Source organism: Abramis brama (assembly GCF_963993115.1).
Source record: "Abramis brama genome assembly, chromosome: 1".
Classification (NCBI taxonomy): Eukaryota; Metazoa; Chordata; class Actinopteri; order Cypriniformes; family Leuciscidae; genus Abramis; species Abramis brama.
In genome coordinates, this window is record NC_139963.1 from 58,713,650 (window position 1) to 58,730,833 (window position 17,184).

The window sequence follows — 17,184 nt, forward strand, 5'->3', positions numbered from 1 at the left end:
GATAACTCCCCCCCACCCCCCAATTTGCTGTTGTTTTTTTTTGTTCAGAATGCTCTTGTGTGTTTCATGGATATTTTGTTCACTGTAAGCAATACTGTAAAGCTTTTTCTGTTCAAACCGTGTTTCTACTGTACCTCCTGTAGTAAAAGGAATAAAAACTGATTAGCTTTTTACTGGAATGCTTATGACTGTGAACAGTACTGTACATGTGGACAGTTCCCAACCAAGACATTTAGTGTAAAATGGTTGATTGCATGTTTTGCATGCAAATAGCCTACCTGTAAAACTGAAACATAAAAGTCTATGCAGTTTTAGTAATGTCAACAATAGCAAGTATTTTGAAAGCGGGGATTAAACTCCAAAACCGGACTTGAATGAGCCTAACAAATAAGTTGGGGCTAAAGTGGTTCCATAAAAGGTAATTGAAGTTCACGCAATCTCACTAATTTGATCCAGGTTTATCAAGTCTAGATAATTGCGTGTGCACGCGTTTCTGAAGCAGCCCTGGAGGTCGATCGTGGATCAAATCGATCCACCATCAAACAGCCTATATTTTGTGCTGTTTTATGCGTTTGTGACATGTTTTTTCCCCTCATTTCAAAAATTACATTTTACAGTTATATTCTCCATCTGTAAATGTTAGAAAGTCGAGCAAATGTATCCATTTTACTGCTAATCTTCATATTGAACGAGCGCCGCTGCACGCATGCGCGGCGAATAGGAGCGCAATAATTCTGACTAAAATATACATTTTGCTTGGAAAATTAATATGCGATATTTTATAACACTAGAAATATCTTCTAATTATAATAATTTATCTTTAGGATGTTGGATAAGATGCAGTGAACAGAACAGAAGTACTTCAGTGAACAGAAGTAGCCTAATTCAGGGAAGATTTCTTTATAAAAAACTAAATATATAAAGATACAAAATATAGTTTTGGGTATAGGACCGATGCTACTTAATAAAAATGATGTATATTTATTTAGAATGCTGAGAATTACAGCTTTTAATGCAATAATTTAATAATAATAATGGATAAAGCAAGAATCCCCAGTTTAATATATTATATAAAAATGTCCTTTTATACATATATTATATTCTTATATTATACATATAATATATTCTTAATGTACTTTACATTATGAAGATAACATGAAATTAAGAGCAAATGTATACATTTTGAAAAGATATGTGCAACTCTAAAATCAAAGAATATTCCATAAAATAAAGGAATATATATATTAGTCTACATTAAATACATTTTTATATAACCCTCCCTCCCTTTTATTTCTAGGCTAGTTATTTGTTATTTTATTTATTTGCTTATTTTATATTGAATATTTGACATTCAAATAATATTACTTGAATAGCTTATGGATAATGTAGACCCTTCTGTTATTCAAATCTGCTGCAGTTAGAAAATGTTTCTGTAAAAAACAACAGACACAGTAGCCTGAATGACTTTTACTTATTTATTTGTTTTAATTATTTCTGAAAAATATTTAATTTCCAGACTAGAACTCAAAAGTCTGATTTTGGGAAGATGATGAATCCAATGCTTCCAATGTTTGTGCTAAAACTTTAAAACTCTTCTTCAGAAAGTTCTGGACTGCTGTTGTCCTCACTCTCCTCTTCAACATCTTCCTCCAGCGAGAAGGAAGGGTCTGTGTTGACACTGCCATAGGTGCTGGTGACTGCTGCAATTTTCTGCTGGAGAATCTGCCGCTTGTGTAAGATACAGCAGTAGAGCCCCCTGTGTCCCTCTTCGGTCAGCTCTCTAGGCGGATCTTGAGGTAAAAAGTGAAAAGAAAGTTGACATTGATAATTAAGCAGCATTTCATAAAAACAAAACAAAAAATAACAGCTAAGTATTGTTATTTTTTTGAAGCAATATTTACAGGAAACTATAACATCCTGGTTAGTGGCATCACCATATTTTTGCACATTAGATAAAAAACATTTATCATACATACTATGGATCTTGATGTCCTCTTTAGTCTCCCGAAGAAGACTATCCAGTTTGTCCAATGTTTTTTTTAGATGTTGATAATGCTGAGTCATCTCCTTTACTATTATCTTCTCCTCCTCCATGCGCCTGACCAGCATGACTTGATCAAACAGTCGCCTCTTCAAGCGGAGACTCACCACTATTTTTGAAAATAAAAGTGGAGGACAAAAAAAAATTAAACTCTAACAAACAACATATTCAGCTTTACATCTAGCACAGTGTTCTTCACTAGTCATTTTGAGCACCTTGAGAATAAAATTGATGAAGAACTTTATAAAATGTATAAGGGTAGTAATATAGACAATATCCTAACTGTATCATCCCTTAAGTATGCATATAATAATGCAGCCAATACACAATTGAAAACAATTGAAACATCACACTAAAATATAACAAAGTTAAAGAAATGCTCATTTAAGAATATTATTATTATTATTATTATTATTATTATTATTATTATTATTATTATTATTATTATTATATATATATATATATATATATATATATATATATATATATATATATATCTTTTTTTTATTTTTTTTATTATTATTAAAGACATATTGAATGATGGTGGATATCTAATTGGTAGGCAGAGTTTATTTCATGCTTGGGTTGGATTTTGCTATTTCAAAATAGATATGGCTTTCTTCTTAAATATGTTGGGCTACTGCAGCTTTTTACTGGGTGGCAGTGTTTAATTGCTGAGTGTTATTACTTGTATTACAGTTTTTTTTCGATTGCTAAACGACAGTGAGCACAACTGGAGCTACATGTGCAAAACTCTAACTACAGTCTGCACTACCAACAGTCACCTGGGCTAAACAGTTCACATCAGCTGCAAAACTCACTCAGAGCAACACAACTCTTAACACATGGCTCAAAACAGGCTCAGGGCAGCCAAACACTATGCACAACCCTCACTGAGATAGCACACACTGTCACTCAGAACACACACTAGCATCAAACACCAATACAGAAAATACTAACTTTTCATCTTTACAGTTTGAACAATTTCAGTGACTTCATACAAAGTAAAATATTCTTCAAAGAAAAGAGTGACATTCTTTCAGATGATTTATTTAAATTTTTAAAACATAATTCTTTAAGGTAAATGAAAATTAGCAGTTTGCTTCAATAGTCTGTAGTAATTTACAGAATTACAGTAATGAGAAAAAAAGGTAGAAACTAAAGGCGGGCATACACTGTGCGATGTCTGTGCGATTTCAGCAAGGAACCTACTCACACTGAACGAGTAGATCGCATGCGATGTAAAGCCAAAGCTCAGGATTTATGTGCTCACACTGTACGGTCCGAACGTCGAGCTGCGACTTGACTGCTCACACTATACATGTGAAATATGCGCGAATCAGTGCGATAAACCCTCGTGCCGGGTTGCGCCTATATAGACGATATCATATCCAGAGTCAGAGATATTGTCAAAACAAGCATCAGCTATCAATATCAAGAAGATTTAACATTTCCAATTTATATATTACATTTTTAGTAGGCTAGAATTATTGTATTATTATTATTATTATTAGGGAAGGTCATAGGCTACTTTTATTATTAAAGTGATAGGCTATTATAATTAAATTGCCACGCAACAATTTCATAGCGCATCACCGCATAACCAACGCGCTGTGAGGATAATAAAATATTACATAGAAGCTTATTCTCCTCATTAAAAAATTGTCTAAAACATTTAGGTCGATTACAGTGAAGCTCCCTTTTGTCTTTTTTTGCTGCAGATGAAACTGTTTTCACGCAGGCGCAGTGAGGGAAAAAACACTGAGTTTAGGGCAATCGGTTCGTAGCTCTGCTTCAACTGTGCGATATAGTCACGAGGAGCGACCAAAATTTCTAACATGCCAGAAATTCATCCGACCAGCCGATTGCCGGTCGTGAGAGCTTAATCGCCTCTCGTTTCCCCCTGTACACTGCACGAACACTGCACGACAAAGCTGAAAATCGGCCCGAGCCGAAAAAGTCGCACGAGTCTGATTCGGCTCAAAATCGGACGAAAATCGCACAGTGTATGCCCGCCTTAAAAGTGTGTGTGTGTGTGTGTGTGTGTGTGTGTGTGTGTGTGTGTGTGTGTGTGTGTGTGTGTGTTCTCACTAACAAGTCTAAAACAAGACACCTGCTTAGCCTTTCAGCTGAAATTGCAATCAGCAGTGTTTGAAAGGCAAAAGGCTGAAATCTATTCTTTTTTGAATGTGTGGTTCACAGTTTTGACAGCAGTGTGTTAGCATTTGAACACAGTAAATCCACAGTGTTGTGCAGGTTGTGGTTGAAGTCATGGGATAAGTTAGCCTGGTAATACCAAACTCTGCTACTTCACTTTGCTTCGTAGACAGAGTCTGGAATAGCATAACAGAGAAGTGTTTTCTCTCTTGCTAGGGGGCGCTTGTCTGAAGTTTAAAATCATTGGTTACCCGTAAGCCAGTCACATAACGTTTGGTTATGGCGTGTGTTATGCGCATGCTCAGCCGCATCTAACTTCCACTGTAAACATGTATGATGCGAAAACAAAACCATCGAGCGAAATACCGGAGTAAACATGGCTGTGAACGACTTTTGCATATTATGTGAAGTAAATCTACGCATCCACGGTACAATCAGCATCTACGTCACGGCTCTCAGCCCGCCCTCTGTTCGTTGATTGGCCCGGCCGTCCGAAGGCCGCTGGAAAACTGAAAGATAAGCTGCTATCTCAGACTGACTACAGAAGCGAAATGAAATTGAGCGGAAGTAGGAAGTCTGACGTAGTCAGGCTAGGGATAAGTGTGTAGAGTTTTAAAAACTGTTCAACCAATGAAAAATGAACTAGAGTTTGGTCCACATGAACTGCTGCTGTGCAGACTGTAGTTAGAATTTTGCACATGTGACTCCAGTTGTGCTCACTGTTGTTTAGCAATCAAAAAAAAACTAACAATCAACTGGATTTTGTGAATTTAAAAAAAAGCACAAAAATACAAGACATTAATTACCATCTCCTTGTGCTTCCCAAGGCAGAATAAAATCATCAGAGAGACTGCATGCTGCTTCGGTGTCAATTTTGTCCTCACAGCCAGGAATGGTGTTGTACAGCACTATCTTCTCTCTGAGTGTCTTTTTGAGCTCACCAAGTCTTCTCCGTTTGCGTTGCCTTGTTTGGTTACTGTCTGTAAGTTAAAAAAAAAATTCAAATTAAATTAAAATTACAACATGCAAGTTGAGTGATGTAGTATCAAATACCATTTTGTCGATACAGATCATGCTTCTTTCTTCGGATGGAAAAAATAATCTCATCGATTTCACTCTGGAGCTCTTCCTGCCTACTGTGAGTCCTGTGTCTCTCTAGAAAACCAGAAATAAGCAAAGTCGACCATTACAGAAAACACAGTATCATTACAAAAATGTAGAAAAATATATATGGAAATGTATACACCAGCGTGTTACATACCAGTGGCTGCCCATTGCTTGACATCACACACCCACCGATCAGCATCCTCCAAAGAGATGTGTAACTCCTGCTTGAGACTCTCAAGATTGGCTGCTTCCATTTCTGCTCTCTGTGTAGTCTATTTAAAAAGATAAAAAATTACAGAAAACATAGTTATCACTGCAAAATTAACCACAAATGCCCCCGAAAAAAATGCAGGGGAGAGCGCGATCACAGTCATAGTGTCTCCAGGGCCCAGAAAACACCTTAACATGCAGTCTAGGATTCTTACTTTGACAAATCTTTTCGCCAGTGTCTTGTGGAGACTCTCCACCTTCCTATTGTTCCATCCCATGGCAAGCACAGTTATCATATCTCCTCTGCCTATAAAAAAAAAACAACAAAAAACAATAAGAACAAATCAATGGTACAATCTAGCATTGTGTCAAACACAAGGGTTAACCCTTTTTCAACCAACCTGACTTGGTCATGTACTTTGTAGTAAGAGCTGCCCTTGAAAGGAAGCTATTGACCTGTTCCACCTCTTCACCAACAGTATTTCCTGCACCCTCCTGGCTTCTACCGCCCCACCTAACCTGCTCCAAAGAATAAGATCAAGACCTTTATCATACAAATCTTATTAGTTTGTGTATCATCAATTGAATTTGGTGCCATGAGCAAATTTTGATATGTTCAATATGTGAAAATATAAAATGTTCTGAGGTAGGATAACTATGAAAGAAAAGCTTTCACAACTGCAATTGTGCAGTTAGAACTTTTGGAAGGGATCAGGAAGCAAATCCTGCAAACAACCCTGCTGTTAAACCAGAATGATCAGTACTGTTGTAAAAGTGTTGATATTAATGATATTAATGTTAAGTATATTTAAAAAGTCCATAAGCATTGTGTGTGTGGGTGTAATATATATACACCGATAGAGATATATCCATATCCACACACACACACACACACACACACACACTAAATAAGTGTTTTTAAACTTGTCCTTGAGGATACCCAGCACTAAACATTTTGTATATCTCACTTATATGACAGTTTCTCACTTTTTTATATGTTTCTAAAAAACTTAACATTAAAACGTAAACTTAGCTTGCACACAGTACCTCACATTTGCCAGTGTGAGCCTTGGCATGCATTACAGATAGAAAAGGCTTCATCGTGGTAAGGGGTTGGAGCTCAGAAAACTTTTCTGCCATCTTTTCTAAATAAGGCCAGTACCTGTAATGGAAAAATTTGCAAAACTGGTAATGAGACAAACAAGGATCTAAATGACTAGTACAATTCCTGTAACCAATCAAATAACACTATGACACATGTCAGTATGTAGTCATATGTATGGTAATGTGTTGTATCAGTACTGATAAGGTAGTAGCCATATTCATTTTCTAATTCCATAATATAATATAATATAATATAATATATATATATATATATATATATATATATATATATATATATATTGTGTGATTTTTAGTTAGTCATGGTGTTATTCCCATGCATTACATATATTAATAAAGGTAAAACATCAGTACAAACTTCAGTTATCACTTGGCAATGGCTATCTACCTGCAAGCAATGTCCATACAAAAGAATGTTGCATTTGCAGCTTGTGCCAGCTCCTTCTGCAGGAACATTGGGTAGGCATATATTTCACCACGGTAGTGGTTCAAGCCTTGCAGCAAGATTCCATGTCTGCACACAGCTATTTCAAGGCCCTCTTCATCCACCTTGGCCCTGGACTTCTGTGCTACTTCTCTGCCTGCTGTAAATGTTGCCGGTCCGCAAACATCATGACCTGTCCTCTGAAAGTAGAAAAAATGTTACATGTAATCCCAGGACAAGAAAAAATAAAATTAAACAAAAAGAAGGGTTATGGAGTTAAATAAATCCTTACACTTAACATTTGGCTTCTAATTTGGTCAACAAAGGCAGATACTTTGCCATCTTGTGCAATGAACAGTCCATCAAAAAGAGATGGTTCTTCTGTCCTGTTAAATAAGAGGAATTCATCGCCAAGTCAACACAATTACATAAAAATGATTAAACGTTGCATTCACCTAAATTAATATGACAATAGAGAGAGTGTAGAGGGATACAAACTGTCACTTTGAGTGATTTATGACCCTCTAAGCCCCGCCCCCTTTTTGACCGTGGGAATTTCCCACGCAAGCTCCTCCCACTTATGGGCTGTACAGTATACCGTGGGAAAATCGGACTTGTGGCACGCCTCCTTATGGGTTGAACATCTGAAGCGTAGGAAAATCTCCCATGCTCAGTAGTTCTAAACAGGTGTATATTAAAAACTTTTTAAGAAATGTACAATAAAGACATAGCCAGAGATGAGATCAGTGTTTTTTATTTATTAAAGAAGACAGATGTACATTTAAAACATCAATGAAATAAGTTAAAATTGCATTTTTCTCTAAAAAGAGTTATTTCAAGATGTTATTTCAAGATGTTAAAACATTAAAACAACTTTTTCATTTACAAAAAGATCATTTTTCTCTAAAAAGAGTTATTAAAAAATGAGTTAGTATTATTTCAAGATGTTAAAACATTAAAACAACTTTTTTCATTTACAAAAAGATCATTTTTAAAATGTTAACTTAAGCATTTAACTTTCACATAGTATTTTGTAAAACTTTTACATAAAACACAGTCATTGTTAAAAAGCCTTGCGTTTTTTTTTACATACCCAGTTGTTAAAGACTCAGGGTTTAAAGACAAAAGTGTTTTCCTTGTGTAATTTTTCTGGAGCAAAGTGAAAAAATGTCCACACACGCCGAACATTTGTCAGGACTGAGAGTGTGTGAAGGCTGCAGAGAGACACAGTCAGACTCCGCCTCTACCCCCACCCACAACAGATGTCACCCGTGGAAATTCCCACAGTCCCTTCAAGCTCCCAAATAGAAAAAGCGACCGGTCAGCTCGATGTCCGAGCTCGAAATGACCAAAGAATCAGGCTGCAACGGCTCGAAGAGACCACACCCCTAGCACACCCCTCTCAAAACTGAGTGGTCAATTTCGATTTAAGGGTGTGTGTAAAAAATGACATCACTCACGGGAATCCCCCTCCTACAGCGTCAGAGTCACATGAGCTGTTTAAAAAGGAGCGCAAACAGGACACGAGATACTTGTGGTATTATTCAAGTAGAACACTATGGCTACGTCCGACCCCAAAACTCCTGAAACACTGATGAAGCTATGGAGGATTCGACCTTAGCGCCGAGAAAAAAAACCCCCATAGTTACCAGGACCTGTTTAACGCGATTTCTTCATGAGCCGGCGGATCGTGTGGAATATACGTTTCACTTGTCTGAAGGACGCGCGTGTATATGTTTATGACAAAATCAACAGAGAAGTCAGACCAGTTAACTTAGATAACGAACGATTCACCACAAATTCAACGGAGGACCCTGATTGGATTTTATTTTATACAGAGTATGGAGAGATTTAAAAAGATGATGGAAGTGAACCGGTTTTCATAGCAGAGTGGGCTGGATTAACCACGGGTACAAGATAGCCTACCGACTTCTTGCGGATTATATAAAAAAAAAACACCCAGAGGATTACGTTTAGGCTACATACTTTGCAGTGATTTTGGAATGGATGTACCCGAATGTTCGTGACCTATTTCTGAGGATGAGCATTTAAAATAGCCTACTACGATTTAATTCAAAGGAAGGTTTACCTGTGTTGGAACAGATTTTTTCTAAAATCACGTAGCTTTTTTTAAATGGAACGACGCATTTGGATCTGCTGACGGATACGCACCAATAGGATTACCGGCTGCAACGAATGGATACCGACAGAAAAGCATCGATTGGCTGAATATATTTTGTGATTATTTAATCCTTTCTATGTAAAGTATTTTGAATTGCCAGTGTATAAAATGTGCTATATTAAAAAAATGTGCTATATTAATAAACATGCTATGCCTTGCTTCGCCTATGTCACAGGATAAATTATGTTTGATTCACAACTCTATGCTCTCATACAGGCTAGAACTGGCTCACACTCACACAAACACCCCACCCCACCACTCCCCACCACTTTTGGCCTGAGCCCTCCAACGTGGGAAAATTCCCGGTCCATATTTAAAGTTGTACTTTTCACAATCACATACACAAAAGACATTAAAACAATGTTTATCACTAAAATACAAAGGGTGGTAAACACACATTTGTAAAATGTTAAAAAAAGTTTGAATTGCAAACATGTTCTAGAATTAATACATCTAAAACAACATGTATTAAAATTATATAGAGCAAATATTTCTATTTTCTAACATACATTTGAAGAAAAGTTGTACTTTCACAATTACATAGTGTTTGAAGTCATTAAAACATTGTATCAATTTAAAATACACGTATTTAGCGTTCATACATTTGTAAAATGTTAAAACGTTAAAAACAACGTGCTTTAAACTCTTAAAAAAGTGAAGCAATGTAGGCCTATTGGGTAACAGATCAGCGAGTTGTTTTTAATTAAATACAAGTTTTGTTTTCCATATATATTTAAAACTTTTTAAAAACACTGTATAAAGTTAAAATGCAATGGTTTAGTATTCGTACATTTTACAACGTTATCTGAAAAAAGTTAGAATGTGGTCCTTCACATACAGATTTAAAAAAAAACGTTCAAAACAACATCAACTAAAATACAACATGCTGCTAAGTTTTGTTTAGTTTAAGTTCCGTGATACATCAGTCATCGACAGTAGAAACACGAATGAGTATAGATCATGTGTGAAGCCGAGTCTCCGCCCACCTATCACTAGATTTATTTATAATTAGGCTACACTAAATAACATTTATAAAAATAATAGTTGTTTAAAAAAATAAAAACTCATGTTTTAGTTAGTTTTGGACTTTTAGTGAAGTTAACAAATATGCACTAACTTACTGATTTATTCACCCTTCGACAGGATAATCCACACGGAGAAATCTGATCATTGTTTGAGAATGCGTTTTGGAGTAAAACATAATGAATCTGTTCAAAACTATGTGCTTTAAACTTTAAAACCGGGAAACGTAAGCGGTAGGCAAACAGTTTTTTTCACAGACATGTAACACTCTCACATACAACTTTAATAACTTTTTAAAATGATACACACCTTTAAAATACAAAGGTGTATATGCCAGTATAAAAAGTTATCATAATAATGTAAAACAAGTTACATTATTTTGTTTTTTAAAAAACAACAACTTAAAAACAAAAAAGTCAACGTTAAATCATTTAAAACAAGTTATAGAATGTCTTTCACGAACGACTTTTAAAGATAGCCTACCAGAAAAATGGAAAATTATGTTTTTTTAAGCAATGTTTCAAACGTGAGACATATCAAACAACAACAGTTAAAAAATAGTTTTTAAGTAAAACTTTTTAACAATACGATTTGCTGCTAAGTTTTGTTTAGTTTTTAGCTAAAATATCTCTTCGCGCTCCGAAAGCACAACACGAATAAGAAATAGACTGGCCTGTGAAGCGAGTCTCCGCCCATCTAACACTCACCCCAACGCATGAGAATTCACGTGTGCAGAGGTAGCTACACATTTAAATGGTGGTAAATGGTTAAACATAACAACTCTAGGTGCACGAGCCGTCAGTCGTCAACATGCGTGGGGTTTCATTCGTATAAAAGTACACAAATAAACACCCAACTCTGTTCACAAAGTGAAAGAGGCAAATAATAGGAAGAGACCAAAAGTCGGTAGAGCGTTATATCTCTTCTGCACAGCTCACGCATCTCATACGGACATACCTTCTACGTACAGTTGTCATTCTACCTCAAATTGCCGTAAATCCTCCAAGTGACCGCTACAATGTGTATGCATTAAACATATCATGCAACAGTAGTTAAAATATGTCTCAAACTATTTTTAAAAACATTATTACAACTCTTGCTTTACAAAAACTGGTATTAAAACATGACACAAAATTGTAGATTTAGTTTACAATTTAATACTGTGAAGCTGCTTTGATACAATCTGTATTGTGAAAAGCGCTATATAAATAAAGTTGACTTGACTTGACTTTACCCTTACAGTTTTTCTCAGTTAGTCATATAGTTATTTCTTTTTTATTCTCTATTTTTACAGAACTAAAATCAAGATGCTTCAAAGTAGGCTATGAATTGGAAGTAAATTACCAAAGACACAAACAACTTTGAACATTTATACATCAGTGTGTTGCAAATCAGAATTCTATCTTCTTTAAATAAAGATTCATCTTTATTCATGCTTTAATTTCTTTAAAACAGTCTGATGACATGCAATATTTCTGTGGTTAATTGATTAGTAATGTTGCGAGAGGTTTCCTCATACGAGTAAAAACTCTTTAGATGTGTTTGTGACAAAACATTCTATTCACTTAGTCTTTTTTAAATGTATGGCCAATCCTTTTTTTTTCTTCTGACCAACTACATTTCTTATGAATTACCTGAGACCAGGTTAACAACCACATATAGGGAATGCATGTTGATTACCAAGTTTCAGGCTATGCTTCAACATGTAATTATACCCTATTTTATATGGTTATGGTTCCATGTTGTTTTAATGTTTGTTTGTTTGTTTGTTTGTTTGTTTGTTATTAACTAATACCTTTTTTTAACTAACACTTCAACAGCCTGCACAAATTAAAGAAACGTATGAGCTAAGGATGTTCTCTGACCCCAAATAAACGGGTAATGGAGTGTTCACAATCTACAATATATACAGTTAGATATTCTCCTACTTAGTATGTGTGTGTGTGTGTGTGTTTGTGTGTGAATAGTTCTGCTCAAATCTTTGGGTGTATTTTTACACACCAACATATTTTGTCACACCGTAGTGATGCAAAGTTCCACACTCTTGTAAAACCTATAGACTAACTTGAAAACATCATCTTTATACGGGAATCACACGTGTTCCAAAAACATCCATGCACCGTTTATAATAAAAACACAAAAGTTTGCAAATGATGGTTTCATTACTCCACTAGATTTAGTCATCTCGTTCAGATAGTAGATGACACTGTTCACATCACATCAACTACTACAACAGAATCACATCTGACTATTGCACTGAGAGATGTATAGGGCCTATACATTAAAGGGTGAGACTGTTAAAGTTCCACACTATGGTAAAACCTGTAGATACAATTGCACAAAAGTCAATTCTAGAGGTCAACTGGGTTAAAAGTAAATGTATCATCATGAGCCATTTAAAACAAATACAGAAAAGTCACTATAGTGATCAGTTTTAGCGTTTGAATTGACATTTGACATATTACGCTGTTTACATCTTGTTTTTGTACAGTTTTTTGCAAAAAGTCTATAGTCACAGAGCGTGGTCAAACATGTTCATATAGGAATGTATGAAAAACATGAACAAATATTGCATAAAGAGAATTAAATGACGGGCCTTCTAGTATGAGAGTGTTTAAGACTAAACAAATCATATTTATTTTAGAACATCTTTCTGCTATGTCTACGAAACATTGATGTGAAAGATGACTATTACACTTTAAACTCGTCTAACTATTACACTTATTTTGTGTGTGTGTGTCACTAAACAACATGGTTAAGCTAATGAATTACAGTTGATACGTGGTATTTTTACGTGAAAGGAGGGAAAGGAATATTTAACATATAAAAATAAAAAATATTTTAACCTATCGTCAATTTCAATTGTTAGATAAATCATCTAACAATCAACAGTTATATGTGAAACAATTAGAGTTGGTGTAAATTTGCACATCCAAAAACTGTTGTTACTTGGATGATCAATATCTTCACTTCATGATATGAAAGTACGGACAGCGCCTTTGACCAAGCCTCTACATATGGGGCACTTGTGCAGAGAAGACGCACATTCTTTGCACACCACTAGGTGACCACAGGGGATGAAGACAATGTTCACTTCCTTATCCATGCAAACTTTGCATGTGCGCTCCTCTTGAAGTCTTCTTAACTGTTCCTCCATAGGTAAGTCTGAAAGATCTTGACTCGAGGATGCAGCTTCACTTGTCTGGGCCATCAGTTCTCTCAGCAGGCAGACATCATTCTTCTTGATCCAGTTGCGGAAGACTTCTGCTGCTGCATTTCCTTTCGACAGGACTAACTCAATGAGCTGCCCTGTCTGCTGTTTGACTATAGTGCAGTTACGAATAATGTCATACTCTTTCTGTGAGATGACGTTCTCCTCTAGAAGATGGTCCATTAAGCTCTGCACGCTTTTTAGCTTCTGTGAAATGGCAAGATGATGTTTCTTAAGAAAAGTAAGAAACTTACTTTCTCGCCCCTCCTCTCTCTTCTCATCTTCTGCACTTAGTAAATCAGACACCAACTCTTGAACGGTTTTGTAATTTTCTCCACTTGCGAGAATTTTTCTTTGAACGGTTTGCTTCACCAGGCCACGCTCAAATCCCATCTCTAAACCAGACTTCACCACAGGATTGTTCATCATCACTGCATCTTCTGAACGGTGTTCTCCAAGACCCAGGTGTACAACAGGTGGATTAACAAATTCTCTTGAGTCGCTGTCTCCATTAGTCAATACCTGTTCAAATTGTCTGGGAAATCTTGCTTTAATCTGATGAACAAACTCTTGGCCCTTTTCTTGCAACAGGTATTCACATCTTGGAAACCACTTGGCATGTTCTACCCATGGATCATCACCAGACACCCAACATCTGAGTTCGCCATCACAACAAAAGCACTTCACGTCATCACGACGACCAACATAGTAAAAACCAGCCTTAGCCAATTGGTCTGGTCGAACAGTTATTCTTGAGGGCCAGTAGACAAATGTGAGCAACCTTTCTTCACACTGTTGCATTGCCGATACATTGAAAGGGCTAGATAAAGGTACATTATCTGCACGGTCACCTCGAACGAAGCGGCAGTTGGGGTAATGCCTCTGGTGTTCTGATACCGCCCGATCTCCCGGTTCCCAGCTGCTAAGCTGGCCTCCACAACTGAAGCAAGCCACTCTGTCGCCCTGGCCAAGGTAGTAGAAACCACTTTTGGCAAGCTCGGCTGGACTTACTGGTGCAGGAGTCCAATTCTGAAAGGTGTCAAGGCGTTCCTGTTCCCGACGCATGTCAGGATTGTGACAAGCCGGAGGTCGCTGGTGAGACATATCCTGGTGAGACATATCCAGGTTTAAGTAACCCACCTGCTCCTCCATTTGGCCTGAAATGGATGCCGTGGTGGTCGATGTTACGGGTGTCACAGGGACGGGATGGCTACGTTGCAAAGCGGGGAAAAAGGCAGGGTGAGAGGACGACAGGAGGTTTGCGGTGGGGGGTAAACTCTGGATGAAGACATAAAAAATGTGACCACAGGGCATGTCCACTCAAGTCCTTCTATCTGCTGGACATCCCATGACTAGTGTCTAGTCATCCATGACAGAACACATAATCTTATTAAAAAAATTTAATGAACTCCTGAACAGATAGAAGGTCGACGTAGGGGGTATGTGCTTCATCCCTCTATGATGCAGGAACCGATGCTAAGAACAAAATCGAATTTTGTTCAACACTACAAAATGTTCTTTCTTCTGTTCTGTTCTGTACACAGCGGGCAAATTAGTTGTATCATTTGAAAAATCACCACACATTTTTCAGAGACGCGACGTGCCTCTGTGGTCAGTGGCACAGCGCATCCAGACATGGTATGGAAATGGTTAGCACCTCGGGAATACAGTAATTAAAATGCAGAAAACATTCCGCAACTCTTTACAAGGATCTCTGAAATATTTTATAAGTATTTTTAATTATTCTAAATATTATTATGTATACTATTATAATACTATTTTTATGACTTCAGACATTAACACAACAGAAATGTTTGTAATTTGATTATTTTATATTATATAATTTTTATTTCAACATTATACTTTCGAGTATACATTAAAGTAGTGAAGAAAATGATAGACCGGCAAACCGGGGTTGTGTGCGAAGTCCTGAAATATTTATCAGGACAACAGCTCACCATGCCCGCTGGAGGGGTGGTCATCATGACCCCGTAAACAGCTGTATAGGATTACATATAATGCCACATTCAATCAGAAGTAGCGTCATGGAGAAGTTATGCATATGCCACCGGAGAGATGTCTATAATTACACCAAAATATTTATATATATAAATATACATATATTTTTAAACATATGCATGTATTGTACATAAGTTCTGTAACAAGCATGTAGAAAGTAGTTAGGAAATATTTAATTTTGCCTACAGGCAACTGGTAAGTTCATTTTACCAATTATTGAGATGTTAATGTTCATCTTTAGCGCATTCAAATGTATTGAGTTCAAATTAAAACGTGATATCAATCTCGCATTACCGAATTCAGGGGTGTTTAATAGCTTCAATAGTTATCAAGCACCTGCTGATTTTAAGTTTTTCTTCAAACAAAAGTAATTTTCTGATAATCATTGTACACATACATGTGTTTTGTTGTATGCACAGATTTTGAGGGTCGCTTATAGAAAGATGTGTCCTTGTCTTTGTTTCGCGGTATTTTTAAAAACATAGTTAGATCTACATAGGTGTTTTACACGATAAGATATGTCAGAGAACCTTGTGCGGCATTCTATATCCGCATAAAGGGTTAAAATGTAAAATATACATTTTAGCACTATTTAAAAACTAGGACGGTAGCCTATAATAATATAATTTAAATGTCTCACGTTAAGATGATGGTTTAAACCATAATTTTATCAAATCAAGTCATTCATGTGAATATTGTCGTATATGAACAAAGAGAAGACCTAGAGTTCACTAACATTACAGTTAACTGTAGGAAACAGATATCCGGGGGAAAGTGTAAAGAAAACGCCATAGGCCTACAAAACATTACAATCATACTCGACAATACGATAAGTGTTACGCTAGTGATGTTAAAAATTGTTAAACAGTTTCAAAACAGGGTGTTTCAGAAGAAATGCAAAGATGCCTAAAAACAAAGGTGTCCAAAATGTTAGGTGCTAATACTTGGTCTTGTTTGAGCCGGTATGCTCCGGTGAAAACTGTGTGAACTTTGATGAGGCCGAGAACAATAGCGCTGTTAAACATGCGCTACCGTACAATGTTCAATACTAAACAAGGATCCTGCTCTAATGCGACTTATTCTAACCAACTCTAATTGTTTCACATATAACTGTTGATTGTTAGATGATTTATCTAACAATTGAAATTGACGATAGGTTAAAATATTTTTTATTTTTATATGTTAAATATTCCTTTCCCTCCTTTCACGTAAAAATACCACGTATCAACTGTAATTCATTAGCTTAACCATGTTGTTTAGTGACACACACACACAAAATAAGTGTAATAGTTAGACGAGTTTAAAGTGTAATAGTCATCTTTCACATCAATGTTTCGTAGACATAGCAGAAAGATGTTCTAAAATAAATATGATTTGTTTAGTCTTAAACACTCTCATACTAGAAGGCCCGTCATTTAATTCTCTTTATGCAATATTTGTTCATGTTTTTCATACATTCCTATATGAACATGTTTGACCACGCTCTGTGACTATAGACTTTTTGCAAAAAACTGTACAAAAACAAGATGTAAACAGCGTAATATGTCAAATGTCAATTCAAACGCTAAAACTGATCACTATAGTGACTTTTCTGTATTTGTTTTAAATGGCTCATGATGATACATTTACTTTTAACCCAGTTGACCTCTAGAATTGACTTTTGTGCAATTGTATCTACAGGTTTTACC

General features: G+C 36.1%; 3 protein-coding genes across 6 annotated transcripts in view; all 3 read right to left on the bottom strand.

The window, feature by feature from the left end:
- Positions 1 to 17,184, bottom strand: part of LOC311077606 (uncharacterized protein) — a 280,579-nt gene that overhangs the window by 239,424 nt on the left and 23,971 nt on the right. The gene's annotated exons all lie outside the window — the stretch shown is intronic.
- LOC311077575 (uncharacterized protein) overlaps positions 1,457 to 17,184 on the bottom strand; it is a 39,736-nt gene continuing 24,008 nt past the window's right edge. For all 4 annotated transcript variants that reach the window (XM_084106106.1, XM_084106108.1, XM_084106107.1 and 1 more), the window contains 10 exons: positions 7,354 to 7,447; positions 7,026 to 7,261; positions 6,563 to 6,677; positions 5,917 to 6,034; positions 5,731 to 5,822; positions 5,460 to 5,577; positions 5,252 to 5,353; positions 5,005 to 5,178; positions 1,977 to 2,150; positions 1,457 to 1,790 (listed from right to left, as the gene is read on the bottom strand). In XM_084106106.1, the coding sequence (XP_083962232.1) occupies positions 1,585 to 1,790; positions 1,977 to 2,150; positions 5,005 to 5,178; positions 5,252 to 5,353; positions 5,460 to 5,577; positions 5,731 to 5,822; positions 5,917 to 6,034; positions 6,563 to 6,677; positions 7,026 to 7,261; positions 7,354 to 7,447 (1,429 nt within the window). In that variant the 3' untranslated portion in view covers positions 1,457 to 1,584. The remainder of the gene's footprint in view (positions 1,791 to 1,976; positions 2,151 to 5,004; positions 5,179 to 5,251; positions 5,354 to 5,459; positions 5,578 to 5,730; positions 5,823 to 5,916; positions 6,035 to 6,562; positions 6,678 to 7,025; positions 7,262 to 7,353; positions 7,448 to 17,184) is intronic.
- On the bottom strand, positions 13,238 to 14,791 carry LOC311097564 (putative inhibitor of apoptosis; the record flags this gene model as incomplete). The annotated part of the gene is made up of 1 exon (XM_084137363.1): positions 13,238 to 14,791. One exon carries the CDS (start codon positions 14,789 to 14,791, stop codon positions 13,238 to 13,240), a length of 1,554 nt encoding a protein of 517 aa, XP_083993489.1.